This window comes from Tursiops truncatus, chromosome 15, assembly GCF_011762595.2.
Source record: "Tursiops truncatus isolate mTurTru1 chromosome 15, mTurTru1.mat.Y, whole genome shotgun sequence".
Lineage (NCBI taxonomy): Eukaryota > Metazoa > Chordata > Mammalia > Artiodactyla > Delphinidae > Tursiops > Tursiops truncatus.
The window spans coordinates 49,690,878-49,711,222 of record NC_047048.1 but is presented as its reverse complement, the minus strand read 5'-3'; the positions used below and the strand labels follow the sequence as shown (position 1 = coordinate 49,711,222).

Here is a 20,345-nt window from a genome sequence, read left to right as displayed (position 1 = left end):
GCAAGATCTTTTTTGACCCACCTCCTAGAGTAATGAAAATGAAAACAAAAATAAACAAATGGGACCTACTGAAACTTCAAAGCTTCTGCACAGCAAAGGAAACCATAAACAAGACAAAAAGACAACCCTCAGAATGGGAGAAAATATTTGCAAACAAAACAACAGACAACAGATTAATCTCCAAAAAAATGCAAACAGCTCATGGAGCTCAATATCAAAAAAACAAACAATGCAATTAAAAAATGGGAGGAAGACCTAAACAGACATTTCACCAAAGAAGACATACAGATGGCCAAGAGGCACATGAAAAGATGCTCAACATCACTAATTATTAGAGAAATGCAAATCAAAACTACAATAAGGTATCACCTCACACCAGTCAGAATGGCCATTATCAAAAAATCTAGAAACAGTAAATTCTGGAAAGGGTATGGTGAAAAGGGAACCCTCCTGCACTTTCTTAACTTTAAGTGTCGGTTGACTATGTTACTCTCACAGTGGGGCCTTCCACTCTGTTCAGTTCTCTTAGTAAAATAAACCAGTTAACTTTGTATCTGTTAAAATACAGCCTAGCTACCCTTCCTAGTAGGGACTGCCATTGCTTAAATCTTTACTTTATTTAAATATTGACATAATATAAATCTCAGTTATAACCTAAGCAGAGTGAAAGGGTACATAAGTGGCCTTCTATTTATATAATACCTGGCACCAAATTGTTTAAAATCTGCCATTCTAGCGTTCTTCTTTTCTTTTCTTTTTTTAAAATTTATTTATTTTTGGCTGCATTGGGTCTTTGTTGCTGTGCGTGGGCTTTCTCTAGTTGTGGCGAGTGGGGTCTACTCTTCGTTGTGGTGCGCCAGCTTCTCATTGCAGTGGTCTCTCTTGTTGCAGAGCACGGGCTCTAGGAGCACGGGCTTCAGTGGCTGTGGCTCGTGGGCTCTAGAGTGCAGTCTCAGTAGTTGTGGCTCACGGGCTTAGTTGCTCCTCAGCATGTGGGATCTTCCCGGGCCGGGGCTCGAACCCGTGTCCCCTGCATTGGCAGGCGGATTCTTAACCACTGCACCACCAGGGAAGCCCTAGCGTTCTTATTTTCGAGAGGAATCATTTGATAGAACTGATCATTTTGAATTCTAGTTCAGATCCACTAGTGAACTATGTTTCAAGATTGTGATATTGGGGGGCAGGGGTGCAAATAATGAATTCTGAGTCTCAGTTTCCCCTTCCATAAAGCAGGAAGTGGACTGTTTACCTTTTATCTCAATAAGATATTGGAAGAATTAGTGAATAAATACTAACTGCTATGTTAACTTTGTTTTTCTGCCTTTTCAATGTCCACCCTAGCCACCTAGCCAGATATAGCACCCATGTGGGTCAAAGTTTAAACACACTGGACCCCCTGAAATGGGGGTTTCTGCCTGAGAAGGACCAGAGGGAGTCAGATCAGAATAGCAGGTTAGGCCCCAGTCGCGGAGACTGAATGTTTGCAGGTCGCATGGTGAGGAGCCAGGGTGGGGTTCTGAGCAGGGTAAGCGGAGCTCTTGTTGGAACTGCTACCCCACTTGCCCTGAGTAGAATGAATTGGAATAGAGAAGAGTGACCCCCACAAGGAGACAACAGAGGTCCCGGTGAGCAGAGAGCAGATCCCGGAACATCAGCTTGCTAGGCCTTTTGGTATCATTTAACCTCCCCGAGTGGTGTGAGGCGTTAACTGTACAGAAGTTTTGTGTCTGTGTAACTGACACCTTCACGCTTGGCTTGCGTCACTACCTCAGTGCTCTCCGTTGCCATCCGTTGTTGGAAATGTGCAATGTATGTAAAAGGCTTCACTTTCATGACTCATAATAAAAATTGGTCACATCTAAGAGGAAGATTTTCTCTTTTAGAAAAAGATGGCTTTATTTCTGTTATAAATATGATACGTATTATAAAAAATATTCAGGCAATACAACCAAGTAAAAGCAGGGGAGAGAAGACCCTCCCACCCCCACCCCCCAGAATGTACACTGTTAACATCAGCTAAGCATCCCTCCAAAGATAGGTGGAGGCTGCATGAATGAATGGAGAGATGGATAGACAGATGGAGAAGGAGGCACACAGGTAGTAGCATTTACCACTTTATAGTCCTTTCGTTGAGTGTTGAGAAGTCTGGTTCTGTGATTCATTCAGTCTTCCCCACCCAGAAGTCAGTGGTTTTGCTTTAAGAAGTTGTAATAATGGATCACTGCAACTGTGGTATTGTTGTATCAACTCTACTATTGCACATTTAACCATTTCCTTAAGTTTGATCATTAATTCCTGATCAGTGACACTGCTGTTTTCATAGCCTGGTTCAGATCAGTTGTAGGAGAACCTCTCCAAGACCAGGTGACCGAGGAGAGGATAAGTAAACTAGTAAGAACATTGTCGAGTCACGTTTTCAGATTTTCGTCATCTTCCCGTGTACGTCAGAACACTCATTAGTTAATGTTGACCCTATTTCCTAAATGTGAGTTCTGAACAGAAAACAGCAAACTGACACAGAGGGAAAGCTGTAAAGGCCCTGCCTGGGGGTTTCATGTGATATGATGGCCCAGGGGCTCAGGTGGACCAATCTGCAGCCTCCTTGGCCATCCCTAGAGCTTTGTGCTTGTCCCGCAGTATTGATGACAAACACTGAAATGAGGGGAGGGGAGAAGACACGTGTCTGATACATACACGCTTATTGCTGTAACTCAGAAGTCTGGGACCAAGCATTTCTGTGTTTAGTCTTTTGATACCTTTAGTAATGTGATTTCCTTCATTTTGTACAGAACTCCGGGTATTTCCCGACAGATTTGTGGTCTGCGTAAGTCAGCTTGCATTCAGTCACGATCTTTTGGCAAGTCAGAGTGAAGAGTTGGTACGTATGAAAAAAATTCTGTAAGCAAATAAATCTGCTTAAATGATGAGTTATTATGAAAAATAGAAAAGAGATTGTCGTCTATTCTCATTCAGCTCTTGAGCCCTCAGTGCATGTTTTAAGGGACCAAAAAGTCTTACCTGTTTTGCATGATAATATTGATTAATTGATGTGCTGCTTCTTTTCTTGAAGACGCCTTGAAAATTTAGCATGATCAGTAGTATCTCTTCCATAGCAATACAAAAATGAGAAAACATATCACAAAAACTGTGAAAATGCTTATGATAGTATTTAAATGAAATATAAAGCATTCTTTAAATGAAATGAAGCAAAATCCACGTTTCCACTAGAAGCTTTCATTGGGGTCAGTGGCTTTTGAATTTTATTCCATGGTGAATCACTGACATTTTCATGAGAACCAGTACTTTTCCCCAGTGTGTTATTTCTTAGCTGATAGGGTTTGTTTTCTCTCTCTTTTCTCGTGCTAAGTTTTGAGCTCCATCAGTCCTATTTCTGTTTCGCTGGAGTTCTCTATGCAGACAAATGGATACTGAAAATTCACTCCTAATGTTATAGTTTACAGCTTTGTCTTTTAAGCTTAGCATATACGTTTGAGAGTCTCCTTGGTGTGTGTGTGCATGCGTGTGTGTGTGTGCGTGTGTGTATCTTGCTGCAGTCACAGCTCAATCTATCAGAACTTACCTCTGTACCAATTTTTTTTTCATATTTTTGGACTTGGACTTGTGACTTGAAACTTTAACAAAGAGGGAAAAAAATCTAGTAGACGTTAAACGTGGGCATGAAGTATGACATGATTATTATGCTTCTAAAATAATTTATAGGGATATTAGATTATCCCTTATGTTTATTATTTTTTAATCCATTTGAAATTTGGCCCACATGGTCTAAAACCAGCTTCTTATCTTATCTTAAATAAATACATAAGAAAAGTGTTTTAGAGACTAAAAGGGTGAACAGAGACCCAGCAAAAGTAAAGAGCAGAGAATGCAGATTTAAATTTAGATACCTTCATCTGTAGCAGATGAGCCCTTCAGAAAAGCCAGTGGGACCTGTATTTCATCTATCAATTAAATGCTAAGTATACACATTAAGTGAAATAAATGGGGCAAACCTGGTGAAAAGTATTGAAAGTTTATTTGTGAAGTATTTGTAGGATGTTGAGTTATCTTAGTAAATTAATAAATACTAAAGTCGTAATGCTGTTGGCAAACAGCTATAATGTAATATAGCTTAACTGATTCTCAGACCAATGAAGAAATTGATTTGTGGTTTGAGAAAACAACAATTAATTGTACCACAAAGTACTACTGTTTTCACATGGAATACAGAAGAAATTAGATCTTGTATGGTATGTTATATTAATATGTAATATTTTAAATTATTAAGGGTGAGTTAAAATATCTCCATACAAATGAAATATTATCCTCCTTAGGGGCACTGGTATTTATACAGATGTAAGTTTCCTATAGCTGCTGTCATATAAATCTTATAATCTGGAGGACATCCTAAATGTTAAGAATTGTCATTCTGAAAAGTTGACTGGTCTGAGCCTTTTGCGTGAGCCAGTTCCGTGTTCTCATATTCAAAATGTTCTGATATCCAGGGATAACAGTGTCAGACTTAACCATGTTAGCTTATGAGAAAAGTGCCATTTACATCATGAGGATCTTTCACTGTTTGGAGTGCTTCTCTTTAGATGTAGTCAGTCTCTGTCTCTTGAGCTTCCTTTTTCCCCACCTCTGACCATCCTTCACATACACGCTTTCCCAGCCACACGTATACAAGTCAGCTAACGCCTGGCACTGCCAGATGGCTCCATCCCAGGCACAGGCTCCGTGCACCCCTCTGCATGGCCAGCCTGCCTGTACAGCGCCCCTCCTCACAGGCCTGTCCACCGCTTCCTCAAGCTCCTTCCCCCAGAACCGATAACATACCCAGGTCAAGCAGAGGGCCCTCTCTCCCACAAATGGCCCGTCCAGCCAAGGCCACAGTCCTTCCATTACAAGTGCCTTGGACTCTGTCCTCATTGATATTTGATGTCTGCAGATCCCTCCAGTCTCAGCTACTTAAGGATCAATAAACAATCCTTCCCTCCCAGAATTGCCTTCTGCCAGAGAGAAGGCAAAGTTACTCCCGTTATTCTTACTCTCTCTCAGATGCTCAAAGCCAGTGAGGTCTGGCTCTCCTCTGAGTATCCCTTGAACTTCCTTACATTTCTTAAAGCTTCGAATTCTTTTATCAGTTTACACTGATACTCACCACAAGGCCGGATCCGTCTCATTTTCTCTTAGTAGTTACTCTCCAGGAATGTCTGACTGAGCGAGGCCTGGGGAACGGGCTTCCTGAGCAGCTGTATCAGAGGTACTTCTTTGGTATAAATGTCAATTGTTTTTCCTATAACTGTTTACTGAACTCCCTCTTCCCCAGCCACGGAAGTGATGGCGGTGAGTCAGTACCTGGGCAGCAGCCAGGGAGCCTTTAACTCGTGCTGTTGCCTTGAGTAGAGATGCCTTTTCTCCTGCCTTTTTCCCTTTCCTTTCCTTTCCTTTCCTCGATCCTCAGTGTCTAAATAATAGTCAGGTAGGAAATCTGCGAGTGCCTCTTCAGAGCTGCTCCTCCTGGACACAGGGAAGCCAGATGCACTCAGCTCCCAGGTTCCTAAAGGTGGCAGCACAAAAGAACCACTGTTCCTGATCAGGCGGCCCAGAGGGAGTAATCCCCCTCCTTTGGGGGCAGAACGAGTGCAGTCAGTGCTGCCCCCCAGCACCACGGAGGTCTGTCACACACACACGCCCATGCACGAGGGACTCCCCGCATGGAGTCCCTCGTGCACGGAGGTCTGTCACACGCATACCCCAGTGCACGAGGGACTCCATGTGGGGAGGTGCTCCGTGTTGTTGCAATAGCTCTGCCCTGAGTGCCCACGTGCCAGGGATGTGGGGATCATGATGTGTACTTTGGGAAGAAAGGGCATTATTACGAGATGAGTCATTGTATTTTTCTTACTACAGTTTCTCATAAGAAATCTTGAAGCCCTTATAGCCTAAGTTTGGGACCTATTGCTAGAAATGGAGCTGGGAAACCTTTTTGCAAGATTTTACCTTTAGTTTCATAGCTTTGTTTTTCCCTTCACCTTCTTTTCCCTAGAAATACTAAGAGCAGAAAGTAACTTTGTATGGTGCTCAGTGTATCCCATTCCAGCAAATGTTTTCTTTCGTGTTTACAAACCCAGGTCCCCATGTAAAGACTGCTTTCTTCTTTAGATGTAAAGCCCAGGGGGGCTTTGGGAAATTTAAAATTGTTTATCATTTTATCATTCCTTTATTAAAGAAATAACGAACATAACCGAAGTCATAGCTTTACTTTCCAAAGTAATAACTTTATTGTGTAAATAATCACAGAACTCTGTATATATCTGGGACATTTCAGAGTCAGCACAAAGCTGCTGTCTCGTAGAACACTGGTTACAGCGGCTCCTAGTCTCTGGAGACCTTCCCATCTGCTCTCACCATCACATTTTAACATAGTTTCCTGAGTACTGGCTGTGTGCCAGGAGCTCTGGTAGGCACTGGGGAAACAAAGAAAAAGAAAAACAGTGCTCTTGCCCTCAAGGAGCTTACAGTCTGGCAGATCAAGGGTACTGAAGGTGACCCAGGTGACCTAAAAGTTGTAATTTTAATAGAGCCTCCTTTTTTCTTAAAGACGTACCCGTTCTGCACTTTAATGGTTCATTCAGCTGCTCTCTACAGTTCGGGAAGGGAAGTCCAAAATTCTAAGTTACTTTCTTTTAAACCTAAGCTGTAAAAGTCTGTGATTGTTTGGGAAATTAAAAATGGCATTTAGCACTAGAGCTGCAGAAAAGTGGATGTGTACGTTAAGATATTCAGAAGCTCTGCCTCACCTTCATTTGATTTGTGGCCAAGCTGTGAAAACAGCTGTTAAGATTCTTCAGAAAGCGCCAGGCCCTCGCCTAGAGTGGAAGGATTGCTGGCACGCCCTGACAAGAGACAATATTTCAGCACTAAACTGAACACTTCTCTTAAGTCAAGCTACTGTTTAATGTTAGAGAATCCTCCTTCTAGTTTACGAGTATAAAACTGAAATGCAAATGAGTCTGAAGAAGCAATAAACTGCCCTAGCCTCGGTTATTTTTAGCTCGGCTGTCATATTTCTCAGCTGTGCGTAACTGAACCTCTGTGGGCCTTATTAGCCCTCCTCTCAGTCAAGGGGGAGGGTATCAGATTATCTCAAAAATACTTTCTCACACTGAATTTCTATCAGAGAAAGCAGATGAAAATGTAGCTAAATAAAAACCACAAAATGATTTTGCACAAAAGAGCATTTTACTCACAGCTTTAAAAATTGTGATTGAAAAAAAAAAATTTCAGGGGAGAGTTATAGTTTAATCTTAGGAAAGATAAATAGAAATTATAAGGAAACATTTCAGTCCTTAAGTTTTTAGACTAGAAGAAATAAACAACAATTTGACTGTGCACTAACTTCTGTACCCTGATGACAGAATTATTTAGCTTCCTTGAGGAAACTTCTGTGTAAGTTTAAAACAGATCATTCAAGAGAGGAACTCTTTTTTTTGTACCAAAAGAATTAAATAAGTAGTGGATGATTTTTCTAGGTTTTTCTTACTGTATCGTAGACTTTAAGAATCCATTCTTCTTATCTTATTGTATTTCCTAAACAATGCTAGTGATAAATTACATGGAAGCCATTAACAAGAGATTCCTGTAGCACTAGGCAAATTTCCTTGAGTGGGAAGAGGTCATTTCCATATTTTGCATTTCCCACAGTGTTCTGAACTTAGTTTTTTACTTAATAACTGCTTACCAAAATTGTACATGTTCATTGTAGAAAAGATTTTAGAAACTAAAATTTACCCACGACTCCCAACCCAAAGATAACCTCTGTTAATGATCTAGTCTGTACTCCTGTGTAGTTCATACTTGATAACTAAGTTTGGTCTGTATTTATTTTAACTAGGACCCACTCATTTGTGAATTGTCTGTTTATGTCAGTTTTTTTATTGGTATTTTTGTATTTCACAAACTCCTTACTATATAAAAACTTCTTACGTAGTAAGGAAAATAACTTTCAGTGAGTTTATCATTTACTTTTCAATTATGTGACGTTTTTGCTGTGTGGTAGGTGTCTGTGTCCTCAGCCAGGCCTGTAGTTGGGCTGGATAAGGATGGGAACTATAGCGGCATCCATCACCTGCCTGCCCTTCCCTTGTGTGGACTGGCAGGTGGATGATGCTAACGAAAATGCTTCAGGGCAGGAGCCTCGGGCGATGAAGATGCTCTTGGTTGGTCTGGCCTGTCTAGAATAGTTTTTCTAGACAATGACAGAGATCATAAGAAAATTTTTTCTCAGGGGCAATCATTTTCTTTTAAGATCAACTATCCTTTGCTTGTATGTTACAGTAAACTGAGGTTTTGTTCTCCCTTCCTAATAATAAAATTCTCCCAAACGATTAGCCAGCAGTACTTGTGAACAAGATGTCTCCTGGCCCCCATCTCCAGCCCTCCAAAGGAACCTGCCCTTTGCTGAGTTAGAACAGGTAGAATAGATAAGTTAGGGTAGGGCGTATCTCGGTTAGAATAGTTAGATAGGGTAAGTTAGAATAGGATGTATCTGGGGCCTCTAATCCTTTGTGCCTTTTCCCCATAATGTGCCTTTCCTGTGAGAAGCCTATAATCTCCCTTTGATGACTACTTAGATAATCGATTGAATTAAGCAAAACATGGCAGGGAATAGAACAAGTGAAAAAGGAATCAAGTGAAATTACAAGACTTGACTTTGACCACTTTCTCTCCCCTCACTCACTTGATGACCTTGGACAAGTCATTTGGCTTCTTGGAGCATCCATCCCCAGACTTACTAAGCAGAAGTAAAAGTGATGCCTGCCATGCAAGCCTTCCCAAGGATCAAGTGAGATGATCAATACAAAAGTGTAAACTCTAAAGGGCCAATGCAATATTAATTGTTATTATCACCATCATTCCCATTCTTCCCCAAAGAGGAGTTAATTTAAATGCCATTAAACCAGAGTAGCAGATAGCTAAACACCTTACCCCCTGTGCCAGAAATGAGAAAAATACTTGCACATGTGATTTTCTCAAGAAGCTCAACACTCTCATTTTTCATCTCCATTTGCCAACCCAGCTTCATTTTGCAACTATGAAAACTGAAGTACCAAAGAGTTAAGTGACAAAGCCCCATTTTGGCAGCAAGTCAGTGACGGACAAAGGGGTACAACAAGAGCATAAACTCAAGACCTCCTGCGGGAGCTCTGTTAACCACCATCCAGGGGAGGAGGAGGTAGAGTAGAGACCACCGGTTAAAACGCCTTTCATTTCCAGTAGCTGCCGTTATACTCCCAGTGAGACATTGCTTTGGAGGAAGGACCCAGTCACTGCTCTGAGGTACAGAGGAGCTGGGAACCAGCAGATCTCTCAGGCCAACTTCCTAAAAGCCACACGGCCATGAGAACACCCACGGCGATAGCACAGACGGAGTCGACGTGCAAGGGGATTATGTTGGGAAAGTTCACTAGTACACAGATGATTTAGAATTCGGTGTTCATTTTCCCAAGGAAGCAATGCCATAAATGGGGCGAGGTTCCCAGACGAGTCCACAGAAGTCTGTCACTATCATGAGATTGGAGACTTGGAAAGGGGGTCTCCCTGTCTGTGTCTGAGGGAGATGGGAAGAGCTGTTCCTTCTGCATCCCTGGGCAGAGGGCCAGTTCTGAGCAGAATTGTGAAATCAGACAGTCATCTGTGGTGTCTTTGCTCTGACTCTCACGCCTCTTCCCACCGGCAACCAGGGCCACAGTGGGCCCTCCCTGGCCAGTCCTGCCACCTGCCTGGCTGCCCTGCACATTTACCCACCTCTCTCCTCTCCCATCCTGTCCAGACCCACAAGCTCGGCCATGGGAGATGTCAGGGAAAATATCACCACCACGAACGATGGGCTGGCAACCTTCCTGTGGGTGTTGGCGTTTTTCAACCACAGGCCTCTGAGGGAAGGTATTTTTGAATAAGGAGACCTCCAAGGGTTGGGGTAGTTCTGCCTGGGGTAATTGCCATTAAGTTTCTCTCTATTTTTCACAGCTATTTCCCTTCAGCTTTTAAACTGGGCATTATTAACCTATGATTCATGAATTATCTGAAATTTTTTTAAAGAGTGGTATGTATTTTTATGTTTTTCTGGCCAGAGTGAAATAGCTCTCTTCAATTCTCAGAGTGGTCAGTGAGTGCTCTCCCTTCTTAAGAAGCACTGGTCCCAAACCTACAAATTCTTTCAAGCACCCAAGTTTTCTCACAGTTGTGTGGCACCAGAGACTCAACTGTGGGGCCCAAGGCTGTTTAGGATTTATTTTTAGGTTCTCGAGGGTTAGGTAAGTGTACACTGGAAAATCCCTATGAAATGTGTACTTCCTGCAAAATCACTTCCTTGATTTTTTTTTTCACTGATTTCATTTTCAGGTTAACATTCTTTTCAACTATTTTATTGGTACTTCCCTAGATCTGCACAAGATAGTTTCACAGTCATCAATTCAGAAGGAATGAAAACTTAAAAAAAATTATTTTTAAAAAACACACTAGGGGGGCTTCCCTGGTGGCGCAGTGGTTGAGAGTCCGCCTGCCGATGCAGGGGACACGGGTTAGTGTCCCGGTCCGGGAAGATCCCACATGCCGCGGAGCGGCTGGGCCCGTGGGCCATGGCCGCTGAGCCTGCACGTCCGGAGCCTGTGCTCCTCAACGGGAGAGGCCACAACAGTGAGAGGCCCGCATACCGCAAAAAAAAAAAAAAAAAAAAAAAAAAAAAAAAAAAAACACTAGGGTATCTTAGGGTATCTGCTGCTAACCCAAGTGGCAGCATCATCAGCAAGGCTGTGCTCCTCTTCCCCTTAGAGACTTGTCCTTTCATGGGAGGGCAGAGAGATGGAGGGCCTGTGGGCCAGAGGACCCTAGTGAAGCGCAAAGCTTGTCCCTTGGGAATTGGGCAGATGGCATGGCCTCTTGGGTGTCACTTTCCTCATCTCTGTGATAGGGGAGGTCATGTCTGCCTGGTGGGTGTCTCATGAGGACTGGTCCCTATACCGAGTGCTTTGTCTGCGGCATCTCAGTACAGACGTCCTCCATCGTTATCACCTGCAGAGAAAACGCCTTCAGGCCACGGTGGGATTCTTGAGATACCACTTTCCTTTTCTTGTACCTCTTTTTGCTTTGGTTCCTTTGAGCCAATGCACACATGTATGTTTCTATACTTTCTTTTAATTGTTCGTGACTACTCTGTCCCATCTGTTTTGTCCTTTTCACTTCCTTCACTTATTAAATATCAAATAATTTAAGAAAATCTTAGAAGTCAAATTTGGGAAAGAGAGACCTCTTCATTTTAAGACGTGTGGTTTCTGCATGACCAGGTTGCGTCACCGTCTAAGACTGTGGTCACTGTCGTATTTCAGGCTCTACTTGGGCTGCTTTTCTGTGAGCAGCTCCTTTTGTGTCAGGTCACATTTCACCATGCTGACACTCCTGGAAGTCATCAGGCATCACACTGAACTAGGAGGAAAACTTTTCTTTCTGCCTTATTATTACAAGGTCATGAAGAACTGAAAGTAGTTCCAGTTTTTTACTTTAATATTAGTATTTGCCCCTCCCCCAAATAAGCTGATAATATATTATCTTTGTGCTGCTTTTATAGTTTGCAAAAGGCTTTTAGTTTTGCCGAGTGTTGTCACATACAATAACTTGTTAAGTGCAACAAACCTGAGAAGAGATGGTGTCAGTCTTGAACCTTTTAGTTTTCAAGGGACAGGAAGGCCAGCTTTAAATGGCTTAGGAAGAAAAGGGAGGTTTTTGGCTCATGTGCCTCAAAAGCCCAGAGATCAGAGGACAGAGACTTCCATCAGGACTGTTTCTCACCATCTGTTGGCATTGCCTTCCACTGTTTGGCTTCATGGTCAGCCTCCATGTGGTGGTTGGTCCTGGTGGCTGCAGGTTCATGGGAAAAGAGAGCAGGCCCCTTCCTGGGCCACTGTAGCCCATGCATCTCTATGAGGCTCATGAATTCTGAACTCCGATTCGCCTGGCCTGGGTCACAGGCCCACTTCTGGAGTCAGGCTTGGAGATGAGTCCTCCTGAAAGGCATGGACTTTGGATGGACAGTGGGGACATGACTCCCTAAAAGAAAATCTGTGTATTGTTTCCAGGAGATGGGTGAGGGCCCACTATATAGCTATTATCACCTCCCCCCCATTTTTAAAAATAGATGAGGAAACTGATGTTCAGAGAAGATAAGGGGCTTGTCTAGATGCCACAGTGAGATAATGACCTAGGGAAGCTGGACCCACGGACTTTGGGCTCAGTGTTCTGTACTCTTCCTCCATCTCCATCTCTAACCAAGATGGCAAATTGACCCCCTGGGCACAGTGGGGAGAGTGCTGCACCAGGGCCAGGCCTTCTCGACTCAATCCTGCCCCCAGCTAAATGTGTGGCCTTAGACACTTAATCTCCTGGGTCTCGTTCTGTCAAATAGGGACACTACCTGTCTGCCAAATACTCAGTGAGGCCCCAGTGAGATGTGGGGAAAGAATTTAATCATGTAAGTTTCCTACAGATGCAAAGCATCCTTCGCCTTCTTATAAACCCATGTGGTCTGCGCAGGTGTCAGATTTTCTTTCACAACAATGTCAAGAAAACGTGCTCAATGCTTTCCAGTTTCCAAAGTGTGTTTCATACCTCTTGCTGCATTTAACTTCCCCAAACAATCATGAACCAACTATGAGGGGCTTAAGGAACTGGCTCTGGGACAAGCCACCAAGTGGTGCTATTCCTTGGCCTCTGTCCCCTCACCTCTGTGCTCCACCTTGCATCCCAGGAGCGCTAACGTGATGTGATCAGTTCTGGGTGTGTCGTTCTGAGCAGATGTGATCACAAGGAATTCAGATACAGTCACATTATGAATGTGATTTAACGGCTATGTATTTTAATATTCTATGGATTACTTTTAAAATATCCTGGTTGGGTTATTAGCTGTTTTCATTTGGAGTAAACAAAACAGAATCAGAAGAAACTCATGTATATAACCATGAGAAAATAGATCCAACTCTCAAAAGATAAAGACTGAGAGTACCATGTTACTGCATTAAGTGCTTCTGTGAGAAAAATCTTAACAGCACTGAGGATCTTTTTTTTTCCCCTTCTCCCGTTACTGCCTTCATATCTGGCAGAATGTTCTACAATCCTGGAAACAAGAGTTTGGCGGGATAACTTCTGCCATACCTTCCACCCAGGGCTGTAAGGGGGGCCAGTGCACCAGGCTGCGGCAGGCAGTAGCTGGCCTGAGCTGTGACACTGGTGCCCACACAGGGTCAGCTGACATCATGGCCCCCAGGATCTATCCACCCTGGACTGATACTGATATCCTGGGGGCCTGCAGCCAGGTGCCAGGGGACTGGCAGCAACATGTTCCCAAGAAGCCATGCTGTCCGATGAGCAGTGGGATTGCATTCGTGCTGCTTGTCCACGAATGCGGCGCGGTAATAAGAAAACTCCCTGCCTCCCCAAGTTGTTTTGAGGGTGTCATTGGTGAATACATGCAAAGCTTCTGAAACAGTGCCTGGAACTCAGTTGCAGGTTGACACATGGTGGCTGATCACATCCCACCAAATATGCCTGTTGCAGAGTCATCCCAGACTCACCCTCCATTACCCACCGTGCCCAGTCCAGCTACCACCCAGTTTCTCTGCTCCCCCTTTACTGCAGAACTCTCCAAAAGCATTGTCCGCACCCATGCTGGCCAGTACTGTGGCCACTGGCCACATCTGGCTATTAAGCATTTGAAGTGTGGCCGGTCAGAAATGATATACTAGAAGTGTAGAATCCACCCCAGACTTCAAAGGCAGTACGAAAATATAAACTCTCTCAATAATTGTATATGGATCACGCATTGTAAAGGTAACATTTGGAGTTGAATAATGCATTATTGAAGTCTAATGTCACCAGTTCCCTATTACTTTTTCATGGGTCCCTGGAAGATTTAAAGTCACCTGTACAGCACAGGTCATATCTCCACTGGAGAGTGCTGGGCTCCACTCTGCCTCCACTTCACTCTTGGACACATTCCAGGTATGCTTGGGTCCCAGCGCTTCACCAAAAATAGCTTTCGTCAAGTCACCTTCCACTGGTCAGTTTTCACTCCTGAAGGCTCAGCAGCTTTTGACACGGTTGTCACTTTTAACGAAGCCATTTCTCCTCTTGCCTCCAGGGACACCATGTTATGTTGACTCTTCTCTTTCCTCACTAACGATTCCCTTTTAGTCTTCCTTCCTGAATCCTCGTCTTCTCAACTTCTTTTTTCTCATCCAAACGCACTCCCACTGGAGCTCGTCCAGACAGATGCCTTTAAATACCGTCTCTGTGGACTTCCCAGCTTTGTGTCTGCAGACAGAACTCTTCCTAGAAGCTGTAGCTTAGCCACCTGCTCAGCATCTCCATTCTTCATCCAGGACAGCTCTTAAAGCTTACATACCTAAAATGCATTTCTCGGTTTAACTTCCCCAAGGCCGCCCCCGCCCCCAGTACTTCCTGTATTGGTAAAGGGTGACTTCCTTCATCCGGTTGTTTAAAGCACGGATCATGGAGTTATCCTCGACTTTTTTCTTCCGCTCACTCTCTATATCCAAGCCATCAGCTTATTCTGTTGGGTCTCCCTTCAAATTGTATTTCCAGTCAAACTACTTCTCACCACCACCTGCCTCCTCCAAGACCCACCATCCTTGAATGGACCATTGCAGTATCCTCATCACTGGTCTCCCTGCTTCCACCCTTGTCCCTCTGTTATACCCAAGGTGATCCATTTAAAATACCAAGTCACTTTTCTTCTTGGAACCTTCCAATGGCCTTACCATCATCAACACACACACACACACACACACACACACACACACGCACGCACGCACCTCTTACCTGCTCCCTGACCCCTCCCCAGGTTTGAAATGCTCTTTTCAGGTGCTTGTGCAGCCCATCCTCCACTCAGGTCTGTGGGTAGAGCTTACCTTGTTACCTCCCATAGCCTTCCCTGACCACTGTATGTAAAACTGCACCCCAGCAACCCTTTAGAGGTTCATTTCTCCTCATAACATCATCACCACCTGACATTGTATGGTTTTTTGTTTGTTGTCTTCCCCACTGGGATGGAGACTCCATGAGAGGAAGAACATTTTCTGAGGGTCCATGTCCGTCTCTGCAAGGACCTCAGACAATGCTTGGTGCAGAGTTCAGTGGTGCCTGATTGGATGACTCTGCTTGGTTTTCAATTCCGTGCCCCTGAGAACAGAAGTTTAACTCTGCCGGGTATCAGAATCACTTGGGAACTTGCTAAAATGTGCGTGCCCTGATCCCACCACCCTCTCAGCCCCGAAACCCAAATGCAGTAGATTCTGGGGTAGAATCCTGGACATTTTTGAACAAGCTCCGCAGGTGATTTTTTTTTTCTTTTTTTTTTTTTTTTGCGGTACGCGGGCCTCTCACTGACGTGGCCTCTCCCATTGCGGAGCACAGCCTCCGGACGCGCAGGCTCAGCGGCCGTGGCACATGGGTGCAGCCGCTCCGCGGCATGTGGGATCTTCCCGGACCGGGGCACGAACCCGTGTCCCCTGCATCGGCAGGCAGACTCTCAACCACTGCGCCACCAGGGAAGCCCTCCCCAGGTGATTTTGATGCTGCATACCTGGGCCGCTCTCTGCCCGATGCTGCCTTGGCGTGCCAGTTTACATCTGTGTACCTGCTGCTCTGCTCTCTTGAGCTTTGTTTCATGCACATCAGTAGTCCTTGAATCACCTGGGAGCCTAAATATAGATCTCCTAGCCCCACCCCAGATCTTGTGACTCAGAACTTCCAGGGATGGGTCCCAAGAATCAATATTTTTGAAAATCCCTCTGTGCCTCTGATAACAGCTAATCTTCCCACTAGCCTTTGGGAGGCCTGGGTATGTTTTATGGACTCCTTGAGGAGGATAGAAACTTAAGAGCGGGTATTTTTAATGTCTTTTTTAGGCCACCTTCACTCCCCATCCCTCATTAATCCAACAGTGTTCTGTTCAGAAGTAGTACTCAGTAAGTCACTGTGGAGTGAATGAATCCTTGATTTATCCACAATTGCAACTTGCTTTGTAACTTGAACATCCACTAGTATTTCTAACTACATTTCAACCCAGCTCATTCTGGTGGGTATTCTCTTTGTAGTCCTTTCTGTCCAGGAATTTAAAATATGTTTCCCAGGTCAGACCAGACAGCATTGGGGGTAATACCCACCCCCATCACCCTTAGACACTCACCTGCTCTGCCTTCCCATTGGACCTGTGCTGGGGCGCATGGGCTTTGTCTGTCCTTGACGTGCGGTGCATCCACTGGTTTCCAGAGCATCCCCAGGAATGGAGGCGGGCCTGACCCCTTGCTCTGGGTGCCTGCCTGGGCTGCTCAAGCTGCTGAGGAGGGTATCTCCCTAATTAGACTTCTGGGGCCGGTGGCCTTGCTCCACTTCGGTTTGGTTGCTCCCTGGAACTGTATATAGACACACCTTTACAGGTGGACGTTTTTATTTTATTTTATTTTTAATTTATTTATTTCATTTATTTATTTTTTGCTGTGTTGGGTCTTCGTTGCTGCATGCGGGCTTTCTCTAGTTGCGGCGAGCGGAGGCTACGCTTCGTTGTGGTGCGCAGACTTCTCATTGCAGTGGCTTCTCTTGTGGAGCACGGGCTCTAGGCGCGTGGGCTTCAGTATTTGTGGCTCACGGGCTCTAGAGCTCAGGCTCAGTAGTTGTGGTGCCCGGGCTTAGTTGCTTCACGGCATGTGGGATCTTCCCGGGTCAGGGATCAAACCCTTGTCCCCTACATTGGCAGGTGGATTCTTAACCACTGTGCCACCAGGGAAGTCCCTACAGGTGGCCATTTTTAAAACCAAAACCAAAAGTATTACCAAAGGTAAATAAATAAATGGGGGGAGAGGTGACCAGGGAAAGATAGTTGCAGCATTTTCTTCCTTAGCTAGACTCAGAGCTAGAGTCCAGGTTGTGAAGAATCGTTGATGATTGATGCTGACCCATAGCAGTCCTCTTGGTTAACCCGTTTCTTAAATCCTGAGTCCCCGTGCAGTGCTCACTCTGGACTTTGGATGGCCTGCCCATAGCCTTCTTGAATATGTTGGGTTTGTCTGTACTCTTTGCAGAAGATGTCAGGGTCGTTAGTCACACAGAATCGGAAAAGCAGCAGTGTCATCCGGGTAAGCCCTGGAGGCACTTGCCACCTCAGCCTTAAGACTTTTGCTTCTGTATAAGCCAGGGTTGCATTTTGATGCCAGATGTGAGAAGCCATTAGTAATCAGGACAAGTCCCTTGGGAAGTCCTGCTCCGAGGTGGTAGCTGCTTCCTCTGGAATACTTGTTTGGGGGGCACCGGAGGCTGCGATTTAGTGACAAAGGGGAGTGAATTAACCCTAAAATGTAAGAGTGAGAGATTTCTAATGAGATCTGACAGTTCAAGGGCTGAAGGAGTCTAATCTCCTTTCTCCCCTGCCCACCCAGTCTTCATACAAATGTAAATATGCCTCCTTCAACAAATTGCCAAATGTGGTTTTAATTTGGAAGCGGGAGGCTCTGCCTCACCTTTTTCTTTGTTCTTTTTCTTTTCTTTCCTTCTTTCTTTTTTTTTTTTTTTAAACACGAAGTCACAGGTTTTGTACGTTTTGAGCTGGACATTTCCTTCTGTCACACTGTCACTCTTTCTGTTGTTGTTTTCTTCCAAGGACATTTCCCCCATTGTTTGTTGTCAGAGGACTTCGGGAGGAGAGTCGATTGTCCTTTGTTTTTTAGAGATGTTTTTGAAGTTCCCATAGGAAATGCAGAGTGCTCTCTAAGCTTAAAAAATATATAAATAAATAAATAAAGGCAGCGGTTGAATGAATATGAGATGCAAAGAGTGTCACTATCACAGCATCATATGTTATGTGGTCTGTGCAGTATCCATTGTTGTTATTTATGACCCTGTCTGCCTCCATTGTGGACTTCTTCCAGCCTTGGGGAATTTACATCATTCCTAATAGCAAAAGGCTTTCTGGTTCCCACAGAGTTGTTCAAAGCCTGACTCATGCTCCTTATGTTAATTGTTCAGCTCTGAAAATACAGCACTTACAGGGTGTGGTTGTAAGGGGGAGATCTACTGTACTTATAGGGCATGTTTAGAAGTGTTTCACACATAAATCTCAATCTCTTTCTCTGTCATTTAACTTTTAAACTAGTCCTTTTTAGTCATCTAGTAAGTCTTAGGGAAAAGAAAAGGGACAAGCATCAAAATGCAGTATAATCCAATAAAACCTATTGTATTCTATTCACTGACTCTTCAAACTGACTTGGGTCATAACTGGACATGACCCTGAGTGACATTGGTCCAGGTCTGAACCATAGGCAGAGTTAGTGAGAGCTAAAGGCTGGTACTTAGTGGCTCAGGGCAGTGATTGTACGAAGCTCATGGCATCACTCTGTGGGACACCCGGGCATCACACTGCTGGCTGCCGCCTACCAGGCTCTCTGGGGCTGTCATTCTTAATTCCAGTGTAGGTCTAAAGCTAGGACCTACTGGTACCTTACCAACACCATTCCTTGTAGCAGCAACATTTTACTGTGGAATTGGCTGGAGAAGGGTACTTAGAAACGTACCAGAAAATAAAAGAAGTTACCACCTTTTCTGAATGATCTACATGCTAACAAAAAGGAAACAACTTTCCAAAAGTAAGAAATGGGTCAATGTTGGTGATGGTTGGGAGGTTTTTACGTTTTATAATTGCTTCCTTATGAAGCTTCCATGGGAATATATAAGGATAGATAGATAGATTACCTAAGAGTTATCTAAAACCATGTTAGTGCTGTCAGTTTAAGGAAAAAAAAAAAAACCTCCCAGTTTTTTAGTAACCAAGATTACAAACTCCAGTTTTCAAAGTACCCGTATTGAAAGGCTTAACTCTTGACACTGTCTTGAGTATTGCAAAAGCCATATTTTGCATTTTTGTCAATAGAGAAAATGTAAGAATTCTGAGGCTAATCAGGGTACAGACCACTGTGCCACCAGGTCTCTCCGGAAGGTCAGGCCCACAGTCACACGGCTGCCTGGCTACTGACCCTGGGGCGTCGTCACAGGGCCACAGAGATATCAGATAGTGGACGAGAGTTCCCAGATGTCTTGGAATCACCATCTTGCACGTTTGTGGTGCACGTTCATGTATGAAACATGTGCTGGGAAGCCAAGGGAAGTGACAATTTACCCAAAATTTCTAAACTAAAAAACATTAGAAAAGCTTAACATGACGTAGTTACATCCAGTCCTCACCAAATGAAATCTGCTCACCGGGGCATTTGGAGTGGAACTGTTTTCCCTCCTGTTCAGCTAATAGATTTCTGGTTGAACTTTTGTTATCTTTTGGAATAGCCGGGAAGAGCTCTCCAAGGAGCGTCGGAGGATCGTGCTGCATGCATGGAGAGGCCGCTTCTTCCAGGCACAGAGCTCAGGAGAAACGCTCTGCAAGACCTGTAGGTCCCATGAGTTTCCTTTTCCTCCCTCTGGACTGTCTGTATGGGTTGGCACATAACACGAGGTCTAGAATTCAGCAGGAGTGCTCGGACCCTAATCACAGAAGCCCCTCTGGCGCTGACCCTACTCTAAGTCACAGACTGGCTTTTCCTCCTTCCAAACTCTTTTCCTCTCACTTTCTGGACAGTGGGGAGCAAGGCCTTGCTTCACAGGTGTGTTGCAGAGAGTAATTAATGACAAGTGCCTTGAAGATGAAAAGCACCTGTTGAGGGTATTTCGTACAACTTTCCGAGCAGCCCCAGACAGATCTGAAAAAATACACTCCTTTCCTGAGGTGCCTGTTCTGACCCTCGTGTCACTGTGATAATCCTCGGGCCCCTCAAAGCAACAGTAAGAACACAGACATACGTATTGGTTCCCAGACTAAAGCTTAGGCTAAAGAAATATTTTAGTCTCAATATTTCGGGTTTGGTGGTTTAAGAAACTCCTTGCCATTCACAAGGCTCCAGTCTCTGAATTCTCCCTGGGCAGCTTCTATCCTGCTCCTCCAAGTGAATTGCACACTTACTTAGAGTGCAGTTTGCATTATCAGTTGTATGTGTGTTGTAGAAAGGGAGTTTGTGTATGTACAAGCATGTTCTTATACACACACACACACACACACACACACACACACACAGAGCCTGTGCTTTGGATGTATTTGAGCATTTACTTCTGGGAAAAAAATCAATGTATTAAATGTAGGCAATATTGATCTTTAACATCTGAAATGAATGCCTCTCAGCCTTAGTTAAAATATGAACTCCATCATAACTCCATTGATAACCCAGTGATCGATA

At 44.2% G+C, this 20,345-nt stretch overlaps 1 protein-coding gene and 1 long non-coding RNA gene across 2 annotated transcripts in view; one reads left to right on the top strand and one right to left on the bottom strand.

Moving 5' to 3' along the window:
- The window catches only part of SLX4IP (SLX4 interacting protein), a 197,214-nt gene that overhangs the window by 160,456 nt on the left and 16,413 nt on the right, over positions 1-20,345 (top strand). The window contains 2 exon segments of the mRNA XM_073792660.1: positions 2,790-2,878; positions 19,405-19,505. Coding sequence (XP_073648761.1) covers positions 2,790-2,878; positions 19,405-19,505 — 190 coding nt within the window.
- LOC141276522 (uncharacterized) lies at positions 1,996-5,602 on the bottom strand. Its single transcript, XR_012326217.1, has 3 exons — positions 5,159-5,602; positions 3,019-3,104; positions 1,996-2,896 (listed from the first exon to the last, which is right to left on the bottom strand). It is a non-coding gene; the product is annotated as an uncharacterized lncRNA (long non-coding RNA).